This window comes from Raphanus sativus, chromosome 9, assembly GCF_000801105.2.
Source record: "Raphanus sativus cultivar WK10039 chromosome 9, ASM80110v3, whole genome shotgun sequence".
In the NCBI taxonomy this organism is placed as follows: domain Eukaryota; kingdom Viridiplantae; phylum Streptophyta; class Magnoliopsida; order Brassicales; family Brassicaceae; genus Raphanus; species Raphanus sativus.
In genome coordinates, this window is record NC_079519.1 from 12,678,578 (window position 1) to 12,692,500 (window position 13,923).

A 13,923-nucleotide genomic window follows, 5' to 3' on the forward strand; every position below is an offset into this window, starting at 1 on the left:
TGACCATTGGTGATTTGAAATGAAAACAGATGACAGAAAGGAAAACCAGTAACACAAACATTTCATCAATTATTTGGTGGGGGCCTTTGTTATGATCCAATCATTACACAAAGAAAAGACAGGTGCTGTGAGCTCCATTACTAAGCTTTCTCGATCGATTTATCAATTACCCCAAAAGATTTATAATTTTCAATTCGGGAAGGACAAAAAAGAAAAAGAAAACCGCAGTGAGCGAAGATTAACAAGATAAATAATAGCAAAATATCAAATAAAAATCACGAATGGTGGTTTGGTAGCAAAAGAGACATCAATTTCTCTTTTTTTTTTTCTTATTTTCCTTTCCTTTAAAAGATCAAAGAAGAAATGTGTTCTTGACGATGATCATTTTTTTTTTCATTTGGATCTGTAACAAGCTCTCTTGGCTGCTCGAACGATATCCTCTACCTGAGGAAGAGCCAATCTCTCTAGGTTAGCTGCATAAGGCATTGGTACATCAGCTCCTGCTATCCTCTCCACCGGTGCATCCAAGTATGAAAAGCTCTCCTCCACAACCGACGCACTGTTCCACCATAACAGATTACATTAATTTTGACAATGACAATTAATATATGGGTTTTATTTTTCTGAGTCGATGAAATGAAGTTTAACCAGATTTCTGCACAGACTCCATGCTGAGGGAAACCTTCTTCAACTGTTACCAATCTACTTGTTTTTCTCACTGAAGCATTGATGGTTGCTCTGTCTAGCGGACGGATTGACCGTAGATTTATTACCTATCCATTTTTATCAACAACCAAACGTTTCAGAGCTTATGTATCAGTTTAAAGCAGGAATCACAAGACAGATGACTAAAATTCTTCATACCTCAGCACTTATTCCCTCTTCTGCGAGCTTCTCAGCTGCCTGGAATCATGTACATTACGTAATCCAGAGACAGAACAAAAAGAGGTGCATGGTAGGCAGGAAACTAAAAAAATGTAGATAAGAAAGTCTCAAACCTTGAGGGCAAAACCGACCATCTTCGAGAAAGTTACTATTGTTACATCCTTTCCTTCTCGTTCAATCTGTTATAGCCATAATACAGCATTAAAGAATCCAACTTGCTAGATAGAATATCTTGGACTTTTGGCAAAAGGACGATAAATATGAGGGACAGTAGTAACCTTGGCTTTGCCTATGGGAAGACAGAAACTTGAATCAAGTGCTTCTTCTGAAATTGGAAATGATTCACCATATCTGCGTGACGGGAATCAAATTAATATGTGACTTTTGGCTCTAATCACATATCCAGAATTCAGATTAGGTGTTCTACTTACAGTAACTCGTTTTCAAGGAAGACAACAGGGTCAGGGTCTCTAATGGCAGCTTTAAGAAGACCACGAGCATCTTCAGCTGAATATGGAGCGAGAACTTTCAAACCAGGAACTGAGGCGTACCAGGCTGCATAGCACTGCAAAGTGTAGAACATAATACCTCCGTTTAACATCCAGAGGACCGGAGATACAGATACAAGGTCTCAAGCAATCGTAAGTACATATTGATCCTTGTATCATGTTTTTTAAACGTTGAATACTACAACTACAAAGACAGAGATAAATCCTAAATGCACATATCGTTAATATTAGTCATACAGTAAACATTTTAGGACCTTCCCTGAGACAGTCATAGTTCCATGTGATCATAACCAAGCTTAAGAGAACAGTTGAACAACACAGTTTTTATCAATCAGTGAAATGCACATATTTAATGAAATTTTTATCACTGTTAGAGCCAAAGCCTGTTTCCTCATTCTAAATTATCGTAATCAGTTACCTAGAAGCTCAAGGCAACGTTTGAACGAATTCAGAAGCGTTTACCTGAGAATGCTGAGCACCAACACCAGCAGCAGCACCATTGGGTCCTCTAAAGACGATGGGTACATTTATCTGTCCAGCAGACATGTAGTTTGACTTTGCAGCAGAATTAATGATATGATCAATTGCCTGAAACAAGTCCAAAAGGATGTTAGGATAGAGATAGCTGTCTGTGTACTTTAGTGTCAACAATGACGAGATGCCAAAAGAGAGAATAATAAAGTCAATGATGCCTGGTAACATATAACGCAACAATGATGCGTAATCAACTCAAGGAAGGAGGTGAAATGTAGTAGTAGGAAATAGAACAAAAAGCAACGCTAACCTGCATTGAAAAGTTAAAGGTCATAAATTCTACAACAGGCTTTAAGCCAGCATAGGCGGCACCAACTCCAATTCCAGTGAATCCAGCCTAAAAACATGGTTAAGAGATTACTGTCAGAAATCTAGAGAAACATGGACATACACGGATACACAAGAAAGAAATTCAAACCTCGGTAATAGGGGTATCATAAACTCTCTCAGGACCATATTTCTCCAAAAGTCCTTTAGTTATCTGTGCGCACACCACACGATTGAAATCCAGGATCAGAAGATAAGGATCAAACAAGAGAAATTTAACTAAAAATTCTGAGTTTTCTAACCTTGTAGGCACCTTGATATTGTCCAACCTAAAGAAGAAGAAGAAATATCAACATCTGATTATAAAGGCTTAGATGATATCAATCATGTCAGCAGCAACTAACCTCTTCACCCATGACAAATACTTTAGGATCTGCAGACATTTCCTCATCAATTGCAGAATTTAGGGCATCTCTGACTGTCATCTAAACAAGGATTAACAATATTTTAGTATACATAAAACTCTATACATATGTTGTGACTCTAAAATGGTATATACTCCTCAAAAACTCCCAATTTCAGTGAGATGAGTCACTAACAATTGTTCTATGTTTAACTATACCCTAAATCGTCTTCCCAACAAAGGTAGCTGAGAACTGGATAGAGAGACAAATACCTCTTTTGAACCAGCTGCGTAGCTCCTTGCTGAAACCAATGCGGATCGTGTCCTCCTGAGAGACTGTTCAAAATCCATTTTCAAAAAAAAAATCAGAAAATGGAGAAATCTGTAAATCCCAGAGAAGTCTCAAATCTGTAATCCTCTCTTACTTACCAAGCCTCCATCAACGACGGCTCTTTGCCTCAAGATTCCCCACATTTTCTCTCTCTCTACCTGAAACCAAAAATCAGCAATGATCAAAATTGTCATGGGGGATCTAACAATCGTAGGAGAAAAAGAAAACGAATACAGAAGTCATAATCTGGAGGAGAGAAGCAGAGTCTAACGATATTGGAGAAGGAAGAATGGATCACCTTAGCTTTGTACGATCAACCGCACCGGCGGATTCAGAAGAGGAGGAGAAGAAGAAGAAGAAGACGGCTCAAAGCTTGAGCGAAAGGGTACTTGCTCTTGTTGTAACAACAACACACAGCACACGAGATTTTTAATTGAATTATAGGAGCCGTAGATTAGTTATGATCCAATGGTTGATATTTTCGGATTATTACCTTTTCTTTTTCTCTCTTTTTTTTTTTTTAGCAACATCTTTTTCTCTCTTTTCTTTGTCAACTATATAATTATGCTTATGCCAGAAGTTTATTATAAAAAGGAGGGCAACGACCCAAATGTTCTTTTTTATATTACTATGGATTAACCCGGGCTACGCCCGGAACAATTTTGATTTTTCAAATATTTTGTATACAATTATTTCGTTGGATGTTGTATTTTGAACTATATATTTTTGTGAATTTATGAATATTTTATATTTATAGTATGCATAATAAAGAATTTGAATATTTTTTGAGTTTGAAATTATTTTATTTTGCATTGTGTAAACATTTTTGTGATAGTTTAACCTTTGAAAGTTTTGTATATATTTGAACTCTTATTTCTACTTTTTATGGGATCTAATAAATATTTTCCAACAGAAATTTATATTATATAATCAGAACATTTGATATAATATATGTTTTTTCTTTTGACTAAAATTATTTCTTTCCTATCATTTTGTTTTTGTTTTTGAAAATTGGCTTTCAAATTAGGTTTGGACGAATGAATTTGTATCCTCTAACGATCACTATCGCTAAAACCCATAATATTCCAACTAAAAACCTTCATATTTACACCAAAAGGAAGGGAAAACACTCCTTTCTGAGTTAGAGTTTCTGAGTTAGAGTCTTCTACCCAAAGCCACGGCTTGGATTCGGACTATGAATCTGAGCTCTTTTACTGTGCAAGCTGGTGGAGATCGCCATAACCCTCTTTGAAATTGAGCTCATTTTTCTTTCTCAATTGCATTAACTGCCACAGATTTTCTTCATCATCATCACTTACTTTGACATTATTTTCTGAATCTGCTGCATTGGGATGGAGTTTAGCTGAAGAAATTACAGGAATTATTTTTGGTATGCCGAAGAGCAAAGCTCCCGTCCCGGACGGATTTCCAGTAGAATTCTTTTGGGAAGCTTGGTCAGTTGTAGGCCCCAACACTATAGCTGCTATCAAGGAATTCTTCACTAGTAGCAGGATGCTAAAGGTTCAATGCCACTGACATTACACTGATACCTAAGGTCACAGGAGCAGACATGATGTCCCAGTTTCGGCCGATCTCTTTATGCTCTACTGTCTATAAAGTCATACCGATGATTTTAAAGAATCGATTAAGGCGTATCATTCCTGAGGCAGTTCAACTTAATCAAGTAGGATTTGTCCAAGGTAGGCTTTTGTGAGAGAATGTGCTCTTAGCGTCGGAGTTGGTTAATGATTATGATAAACCAGATGATACCACTCGGGGTTTTCTGAAGGTGAATTTATCAAAAGCTTATGATAATGTGCATTGGGGCTTTCTGGATAATGTGTTTTAGGCTATAGATCTTCCTCCTAATTTCATAGAATGGAACAAGGAATGTGTTATGACAGCCTCATTTAGCATTTTTATCAATGGAGAATTGGCAAGTTTTTTCGGCGGGAAGAAAGGCTTAAGGGCATCTCCAACCCTACTCCATTTTCTACTCCAAACATCAATTTGGAGTAAAATCTTCTCCAACCCCACTCTATTTTAAACCTCAAAATGGAGTAATGGCTAGGGTTACTCCATTTATGGAGTAATCTTATTCTTTTTTTTGTCATCAACATAAAAACAGATTCAAACTGACTCTGTAAACCACACTGGGAGATCTGCGTCCATGTGCACGACGAAAGACGGTTGTTTCCTGAAACTACGTGCTAGACTGTCCGCCTTTAAATTCTTCGTCCGTGGTATATAAACTATCTCTGAGCGTAAGAAGCTCTCTTTCAAGGTCTTGATATCTTCCAAGTAACTTACAAAAGCTGGCCATTTCTCTGGTTTTGAAACCATCTTCACCAACTGGGAACAATCCGTTGCAAACGTGACCTGATGTGGAGTAATCTTATTCATTACTCCATTTTGGTCTTGAACTTTTTTTTATTTATGAAATAGTCTTTTCAATTTTTAATGTTTTTATTTCTTAATTAAATAATATTTTAAAATGATACAATAACATAAACAAACAAGATATTTCATTATTTAGTAATTTTACATAAAATGCATAATATAATTAAAAAATAATAATATAAAATAAAGATAAAATAAAAGGATGTACAGTTACGTTTCGCTATTCTGAAAAGACCTGTTCAATTTTGGAAAAAATGTGTTACATGACATAATGACTACATGTATAATTTTACATAACATGATAATTGATGATGAGCGTGAATTTGATGCACCAATTAAACTTGGAGAGAAGCTCCACCTCCAGATATCAAAATTAAAGAAGATGAAAGTGTCTGATTTCAATTTGTTTTGCTCAATTTAGGAATATCAAAGATAAAGAGCTTATGTTTCATTACGAAATGCATTAGCTAATCACTTGTGAGAAAATATTCTAATGCCATTATTGAACCAACTTATATATTGTCTTTTTATTTTATTTTTATTGATTTCTTGTACTTTTTAATAATAAATGTTTAATTCAAATAAATTATATTTTAAAGAATTTTTATAAATATAAAGTAGTTGGGGTTAATTGGTAAATTTTTATAAGTATAAGGTATTATTAGCAATTATTAAAAAAAATATATTATTTTTGGAGTAGAAAATGGAATAATACATTAGAGTAAAACCTTACTCCATTTTGGTGTTGCACCATTTTGGAGTAAAATATGGAGTAATACATTGGAGATGCTCTAAGGCAAGGTGATCCTATCTCGTTGCTCTTATTTGTTCTTATATTGGATGTTCTCTCAAGCTTGTTAGATAAAGGCGCAGTGGAGAATATCTTCTTCTTCATCCTTCCTGTCAAGCTCCTTTGGTAACCCATCTCAGTTTTGCCGACGATGTGTTAGTCTTCTTCGACGGAACTGAAGAATCTCTGAGAGGAATACTGGGATTTATTGAAGATTTCTGGAAAGTTTCAGGACTCTATGAACCGGAGAAAGACAGAGTTATTAATTGATGAGGGTAGTAATACTCGGTGCAAAGAGCTGGCAGAAAGAGTGGGAATTTCTCAATGGTCAGTTCCGGTGAGATATTTGGGAGTCCCACTCTCCTCTCACAAGATGAAAAAGTCAGACTTCCAGCTGCTGGTTGACAAAGTAACCTCTCGGTTTTGATCTTGGACAGTAAAGCATTTATCTTATGCTGGCCATTTGGTTTTGGTAAAAGCAGTCATATACTCCATCATTACACTCTTGGCAACAATCTTTATTTTGCCAAGCGATTGCATAGAAGCATTAGTACGCATGTGCAATGGGTTCTTATGGAAATGGGACTACTCATCGGCAAGAGGGGCAATGGGTTCTTATGGAATGGGACTACTCATCGATAAGAGGGGAAAACGTTTCGTGGGTTTCAGTTTGCACCCTCAAGAAGTGTGGAGGTCTTGGTCTGAAGAGAATTGCTGAGTGGAACCACGTCTTTGCTGTCAAGCTGATATGGCTGATTTTTCCGAATTTTTTTTTATTTGTGAGCAGCTTGTATTTGAGTTAACATGACTGGGTCTGAGAATTTTTGGACTCTACAAGTTCATCGGCCAAGCAACTGGATCCGGAAAGCTATATGTAAACTGCGTCAAATTGCCAGACAGTTTGTGGTGTGTGAAATTGACTCACGTATTACAGCAAGCTTTGGCAAGACTCATGGACTCTGCTGGGTCCTTCGATAGAAATTATGGGTCCAGAAGGTCCACAAGTCACTGGGCTTCCCATTGATGCGACGGTTGCAGACAGTATCAGTGATGGTAACTAGTGTCTTGAGAGTATGAGAACTAGAAACCCCATTATTCAATTTCTGAAGCAGTGCTTGTCTTCTCCGGAACCTATCACAACCTCTATCTCGGATGACAAATATGCTTGGAGAGTAGCAGATCAGGTCCCTGTCCAAAAGTTTCTTACTTGGTCCTTTCTGTTCCCCCTGGGTAGGTTGTATCATGGCATAAGCATGTCAGGTTCTTAGGGCACATACCGAAGCATGCTTTCCTTACTGGGGTAAATGTTAGGCACATATTAGCGACCAGAGACAGGATGAGACAGTGGGGTGAGGTCCCTACAGAATGCGTTCTATGCTCAGCGCACAACAAGACTCGTCAGCATCTCTATTTCGACTTTCAGCTCAGCAGTCTGGTCTTATTTTATGGTGAAAAAACCTACAGCCTCCCCACTCTTTTGAGGCTATTGGGATTTTACAAGCCCATGTCCAACTATACATTGTCCGATTAGTACGATATTGTCCACTTTGGTCTCCTTCCCAAAAAGCCTCGTACTAATCAGAGTTAGACAGCTCTTTATATACTAGACATTATTTGTTTAAATTTCTAATGTGGGACTTTGTTTGCATTCACAACAAACCTCCATTCAAACTTTGTTTGTACTGCTGTAATCCCAAACAGGACTCTTCACCTAACCTTGTTACACTATTAAGATTTATCCACCTAACCTTTGCAAAATCATTAGGATATTCACCACCTAATCCTTGCAGCACCATTAGAAATATCCACCTAATCTTTGTAGTATCGTTAGGGAGAGACTTTCGATACAAATCTCCGACACCACTTAATCGCGAAGTCACCTTGAGGATTCTCCTCCCACAACCGAAGCTTCCAGGATCTTTGACTGGCCTCTGCTACGTACCCTCCCTTCCCATCGAAGGAAGCACTACTTCGAACTTGAAGGGTATTTTGGTCTTCTTGCAGATTTTCATCATCCCGGCTCTGATACCAATTGTTGGGATTGCAAGACCCCATGTCCAACTCTATATAGTCCGATTAGTACAATATTGTCTACTTTGGGTCAGAAGGCAAAGCCCTCATGGATTTGGTTTGGGCTCGTTCCCAAAAGGTTTCGTACTATTCAGAGTTTGACATCTCTTTATATATTAGACATTATTTATCTAAACTTCCAATGTGAGACTTTGCTTGCATTTACAAGAGAGGCCATCTTGAGTTGACTAGATAGACCGTCCTCCGATAATCATCTGGTTATGACTATCAGATTCATATTTGGAAGGAGCGAAACGCCAGAATTCATGCCTCCACTTCTCGTCTGCCGGAAGCAATTATCTCGGATATCAGAGACACGATTCGGCTCCGTTTAGGCCCGCTCTCAAGAGCTCTCTCCTCCTCAACTTCGTCTTCCCCCATCCCTCATGTTTCTTTATTAGGAATGTGGTTCTCCTTTTTGTATCATGGGAAGTTTCTTTAGTTTCTAGTAGAAGTGTAGGTTTTATGGCATACTTGTGTTGTAAGACCTTTTTTGCAGTTTTTTATGGTTGTATCGGTTTATATTATTAACGGAATTTAAAGTTAAAAAAATAAAATAAAATATAGTTACAAGTAAAAACATCTTCTCATTGCGCAAGTTCAATTACTTACATATTTTCCACATGAAAGTAAAAAAGGTAAAATTCGTCAAACACTAACTTATCCTGAGAGAAAGCAAAGAGACGAAGAGGTGTACAAATTCTGAAACAAGCGTCTCTCAAAACAAATAAAAGTCTAATTAAAAGGGTATTAGTGTTTTGCATGTTGGGGTGGTTTTTGAATACTCATTATAGCCTCGTACACCATTACACCACGCATCATTCTTCTTTGAACAAATCAATTTAAAGATGGCAATCATAATACTCACTGGCTCGATTTCTCTTGCACACGTCGAGTGTGAGTGTTATTGCCCATGCATCCTGCATTGGCATAGCACTGTGCAGTCACATTAGCTAAATACTTCCTTGGCAATGCTATTCCGAATCTATTTCCTTTTCTTTCTCTTTTCTCCTTTTTCACGATGCTTTCGTCCTATTGTATAACGAAGGAATGTGATTCACATTCTATTTATTGGTAATTTTTTTAAATTGTTGTAAAACGATATTCTACCTCTTTTGGCTCTATACTGATGCTTTCGGTTTCCATCGACTTTCTCGCAACTTCACCATATTTTTCTGCAAAAGACATGGATAATTTTTTTAAACGAAGTCAATTTTTAACCTTATTGTGCATCGACAATCATATTAGAAACTAAACAAAACAAATCTTACGTAATATATACATAGTTTTTTTTTTGGAAAAAAGGCTTAATAATATATACATAGTTTCATGTTATTTACAGTTTTTTGGGTACATATATATTTAAGGTTTACCTTCTTCGTCATCATCAGAAGCAACATCGATACAATAAACCCGAAAGCTTGGAGATCCAGGACATATCATCCTCTCATCTAAATTGCTCATCCTCCCTTCATCATGATCAACACCATTATATCCTTTCTTCTTAGCAATGATGACCTCATCAAGATTTATACGACCATCTTGAGCAACACCATCACCTCCTTCCTTCTTAGCAATGATGATCTCATCATGATTTATACCATCATTTCCTTCTTTCTTAACATTGACGGCATCATCATTTTTCTCATCTTGTTTCTTCACAACCTCTTCCTCCTCTTTAACCTCATCTATGGACGAAACCTTCTCATAAATAACCTCTTTTTTCTCTTCCACGTGATGTTCAGGCGCAGGAGCCACCTTAGACGATAACTTCAAGCTTTCGACGTTCTCCTCCTTCTCATCTCCGTCCTCGGAGGAATTGTGCCTTAGAAACTCCGTCTTGGATAGCGTATTGTTCCCTTTAAAGACGTTTGCATGGCTCCGTTTCTTCATCTCGTCTAATCTACGCCGGAGAAGCGGACGTATTCCCGCCGGAAGTGGCACAACGCCTCCCTCATCCGCTCTTGCCGCCGCCACACCTCCTAGCCTTGAACCACCACAACCCATATCAATACAAATATCAAAAAGATGATTTAACCGCTGCCACGAAACAGATCATACGGCGGCGGATGGGTGGCGGTAGATTCTTGAGAACAAGGAAGAGAAGAGGAGAGAAGAGAGCCAATTAATTGGGAGGGTAATGAATGGAAGATAATATTTATGAAGAAGAAGGGAGAGAATGCGAGACTGTTAAATGATTGAGATTGTGTGATGAATTAATTGGTTAGTTGCAATCTATTTGCTAAATTTGGCAACTAGTGATTTATTAAGGCAAATTTATCTAAGTGACATATTCATTCTTGTTGTCATTTTTGACTTGCAGTTAGCCTCTCCTCAATTACAGATATTTTTGATGACTAATTTACTGTAATCGTCAACGCGTTGTTCAACGTATCTTGATCTTTCACTTTGGAAGAAGCTCCGTTGTATTTACTTGTGAAGCTCTTAATTTTATGTATATGACACCAAAAGAAAAAAAAAATCTTTATTGGTTTATTGATGCACATCCTCTTTTTATTATCTGAGGAGCACTTTTAAAAATAAACCTCATCCTCATGTATGATTAATAACTTTGCCATTTTCTAGGTGTCAACACTACAATGCACCTCACATTCTTCATTGAATAACTCTTTCTTGCCTATGCTAATTACATGTCATGTCATGTCAATCCCAAAAAACCTACAAAGCCACTATCAGTGCCGGCTCTTGGCATGTGCCAGAGGAGCAATAGCACATAGTCCACTTTTTGACCAAAATTTTCCTTTATATTTAAGGTCCATTTTTAGATAAAAAAGGTCCTCAAACGTACCAACCGATGTACAGCTGATGTACAGAGTCCATCATACATATGAGCCGGGCCTGGCCACTATAGCATGTGTTTCATTTTATATGCATGGTAAAGACATTATGAATAGTGTAATTTCGTTAAATATTGCTATTATTACGATTGAACGTGGTTAACAAAATAAATCTACACTTATTATTTTATAAAATGTACCAAGACAATCATGATTACAACTTCTTTTTGGTTTTTAATATTTTATTAAGTGTATAATTTTAAACATAAAGATGAAAATATATTTAGTACAACTCCATCCATAACATCAAATAATATTTTGGTGTAATATTATATTTTTTCATCTCCGACTATAATTCTAACTTCATACAACAATATTATATAGTATTTAATTGTAAGTTTTTTTACGTTTAATTATATTACGACATTTGATTTTTATATTGTTTGCTAAATTTGTAAAATTTTATTCTTTACAAAAGTCATTAGTTACAATTTAATTTTTTTTTTCATTAAAAATATGTATATCAATCTATATGGATCATAGAAAGTTAACGACATATATAGCACGTTTCTATGTGATTTCTACTCCATCTCAATCTATTTCTGGCTAAATTTTGTATACAATTCAATATGTTTTGACCGAAATAAAGATAATATTTTTTTCCTATAATACATTACAAAACATAATCATGTCATTATGATAATGGCCAACATCGCTATAAATCATAATCATGTCATTACTTGCGTGATAATAATTCAAACTGATTGATATTACAAAGTACATAAATTCAAACAGATTTATATTGCGCTTATAAATCATAATTTACTGATATTACTCCAACCATGACATCAAATAAATGTTTTGGTGTAATATTGTATTTTTCATCTTCAACTATAATCCTAAATTCAGACAACAATATTATATAGTATTTAATTGTATGGTTTTTTAAATTTAATTATACTATTACATTTGATTTTATATATTGTTTGTTAAATTTGTAAAAGTTAACACTTTATATAGTATTTAGTTGTTATTTTTGACAGTTAGTTATATGATTACATTTGATTTTTATGTTGTTTTTTTAATATGTAAAATTGTATTCTTTACAGAAGTCATTAGTTAAAATTTAATTTTTTTAATCTTAAAAATGTGTATATCAATTTATATGGATCATAGAAATTTAAAGACCTATATATTACGTGTTCTACGTACGTGATTTCTACTTCATCTCAGTCTTTTTCTGACTAAATTCCGTATGCAATTCAATATGTTCGATCGAAATAAAGACGGATATTTTTTCCTATCATACATTACAAATCATAATCATGTCATTACGATAATGGCCATCATCGCTATAAATCAAAACCATGTCATTACTTGTGCGATATTAATTCAAACTTGATATTACGAAGTACATAAAGTCAAAACGATTGATATTGCGCTTATAAATCATAATTTATTGATATTACTTCAACATGATATCAAGTAATTTTTGGTGTGATATTGTATTTTTCATCTCCAACTATAATTCTGAATTCATACAACAATATTATACAGTATTTAATTGTATGGTTTTTTAAATTTAATTATACTATTACATTTGATTTTATATTGTTTGTTAAATTTGTACAATTTTTTTTAATATTAAAAATGTGTATATCAATGAAATAATATATTTTTTAAAACCGAAGTCATATAACTTCAATGTAATAATATATTTTTAAATATATTTTATAATATATTTGCTCCATTATAATAGTATATATTTTTAATATTAAAAATGTGTATACCAATGCAGTTATGATTTATCATCGGTGAAAAAGGATCCATGATATTAATTCAAACGGATTGATATTACGAAGTAAATAAATTCAAAAAGATTGATATTGCGCTTATAAATAATAATTTATGGATATTAAGAATCCATAAAATTTAATTAAAAAATCCATAATAAATTGATACAATCCCTTAACTTAAGCATCAAAACCTTGAATTTAGAAATCTCAATCTACTTTAATAGACTAATAATGTTACTGTATATCAATTTGAATATTCATCGAAATATCTGATTCGTGTGATGATTAAAGTAGATTTCTTTTCCAATATACAGAAATTACGAAGATATAAATGATATGATTGTTTATGGAAAGTCGAGTTTATGTACTTTTTGACATTCCCGAAGAAAATCTAACTAAACGACAAATTCAACAGTTCCTTGGTGTCAGTGACTTCATTCCGCAACTTTCGCAGTTGACAAGACCATTCCAGAAGATGCTAACAAAGAATCCACCGCAATGGACAAAAAGACAAACCGAGGCAGTCAAAAGCCTAAAAATAGGGTTGCAGAAGATACCTCCTTTAAAGATTCCTTCCACATGAACGCGCATTTTGCAAACTGATGCAAGCGACAAATATTGGGGACCCATTTTATTTGTAGAAATATATGGGAAAAGTCAAATCTGTGGATACAAAAGCGGACGCTCTAAAGTTTCCGAAATGCATTATCACTCCACGTTCAAAGAGATATTGGCAGTCAAGAAGGTTATCGAGAAGTTCGAGTTCCATCTGACAGGACATAAATTTCGAATCGAAATGGATATGTCATATTTTCCAAAGATGTTACAATTCAAGCAGAAAATAGTCCCACATCAACAATTATTGAGATGGAGCGAATGGTTTTCAGAGTACGATTTTGAATCCGTCTATTTAAAGGGCTCGAAGAACACTCTAGTTGACATGCTCAGTAGAAACCCTCCAAAAGAAATACACATGATGGAGAGCTCTTCTGCAAAGAGTTACTATAACTTCACCTCCAACATGCCTGAAGACGCCCAGGAGCTCATCAATAAAAACACTCTACATGAACGTCTCAGCAATCAATCATTCTGCCGAAGTATGGACCCGACAACCACTTTATCAGTCCTATGGGAATTAAT

General features: G+C 35.3%; 2 protein-coding genes across 2 annotated transcripts; both read right to left on the bottom strand.

The window, feature by feature from the left end:
- Positions 1-228: 228 nt before the first annotated feature.
- Positions 229-3,382, bottom strand: LOC108823477 (pyruvate dehydrogenase E1 component subunit beta-1, mitochondrial). The gene is made up of 14 exons (XM_018596694.2): positions 3,228-3,382; positions 3,028-3,087; positions 2,872-2,934; positions 2,600-2,680; positions 2,498-2,524; positions 2,347-2,409; positions 2,179-2,265; positions 1,857-1,982; positions 1,317-1,450; positions 1,164-1,236; positions 999-1,064; positions 865-903; positions 649-773; positions 229-559 (listed from the first exon to the last, which is right to left on the bottom strand). The coding sequence occupies exons 2-14, from the start codon at positions 3,070-3,072 to the stop codon at positions 394-396; spliced, it is 1,095 nt and encodes a 364-aa protein (XP_018452196.2). The 5' UTR covers positions 3,073-3,087; positions 3,228-3,382; the 3' UTR covers positions 229-393.
- A 5,377-nt stretch (positions 3,383-8,759) lies between these two features.
- Positions 8,760-10,352, bottom strand: LOC108831613 (uncharacterized). The gene is made up of 3 exons (XM_056993860.1): positions 9,563-10,352; positions 9,300-9,364; positions 8,760-9,221 (listed from the first exon to the last, which is right to left on the bottom strand). The coding sequence occupies exons 1-3, from the start codon at positions 10,194-10,196 to the stop codon at positions 9,054-9,056; spliced, it is 867 nt and encodes a 288-aa protein (XP_056849840.1). The 5' UTR covers positions 10,197-10,352; the 3' UTR covers positions 8,760-9,053.
- Positions 10,353-13,923: the final 3,571 nt, after the last annotated feature.

Bases quoted from the DNA above. Each gene is read 5' to 3' on its own strand.
- LOC108823477 (XM_018596694.2), bottom strand. From the start codon at position 3,072: ATGTGGGGAATCTTGAGGCAAAGAGCCGTCGTTGATGGAGGCTTG. The intron at 1,237-1,316 runs GTAAGTAGAACA...CCCGTCACGCAG, and splicing joins TTCCTTGAAAACGAGTTACT to ATATGGTGAATCATTTCCAA. The intron at 560-648 runs GTTAAACTTCAT...ATGGTGGAACAG, and splicing joins GGAGTCTGTGCAGAAATCTG to TGCGTCGGTTGTGGAGGAGA.
- LOC108831613 (XM_056993860.1), bottom strand. From the start codon at position 10,196: ATGGGTTGTGGTGGTTCAAGGCTAGGAGGTGTGGCGGCGGCAAGAGCG. The intron at 9,365-9,562 runs GTAAACCTTAAA...TGTCTTTTGCAG, and splicing joins TTCTGATGATGACGAAGAAG to AAAAATATGGTGAAGTTGCG. The intron at 9,222-9,299 runs GTAGAATATCGT...GTTATACAATAG, and splicing joins TCAGTATAGAGCCAAAAGAG to GACGAAAGCATCGTGAAAAA.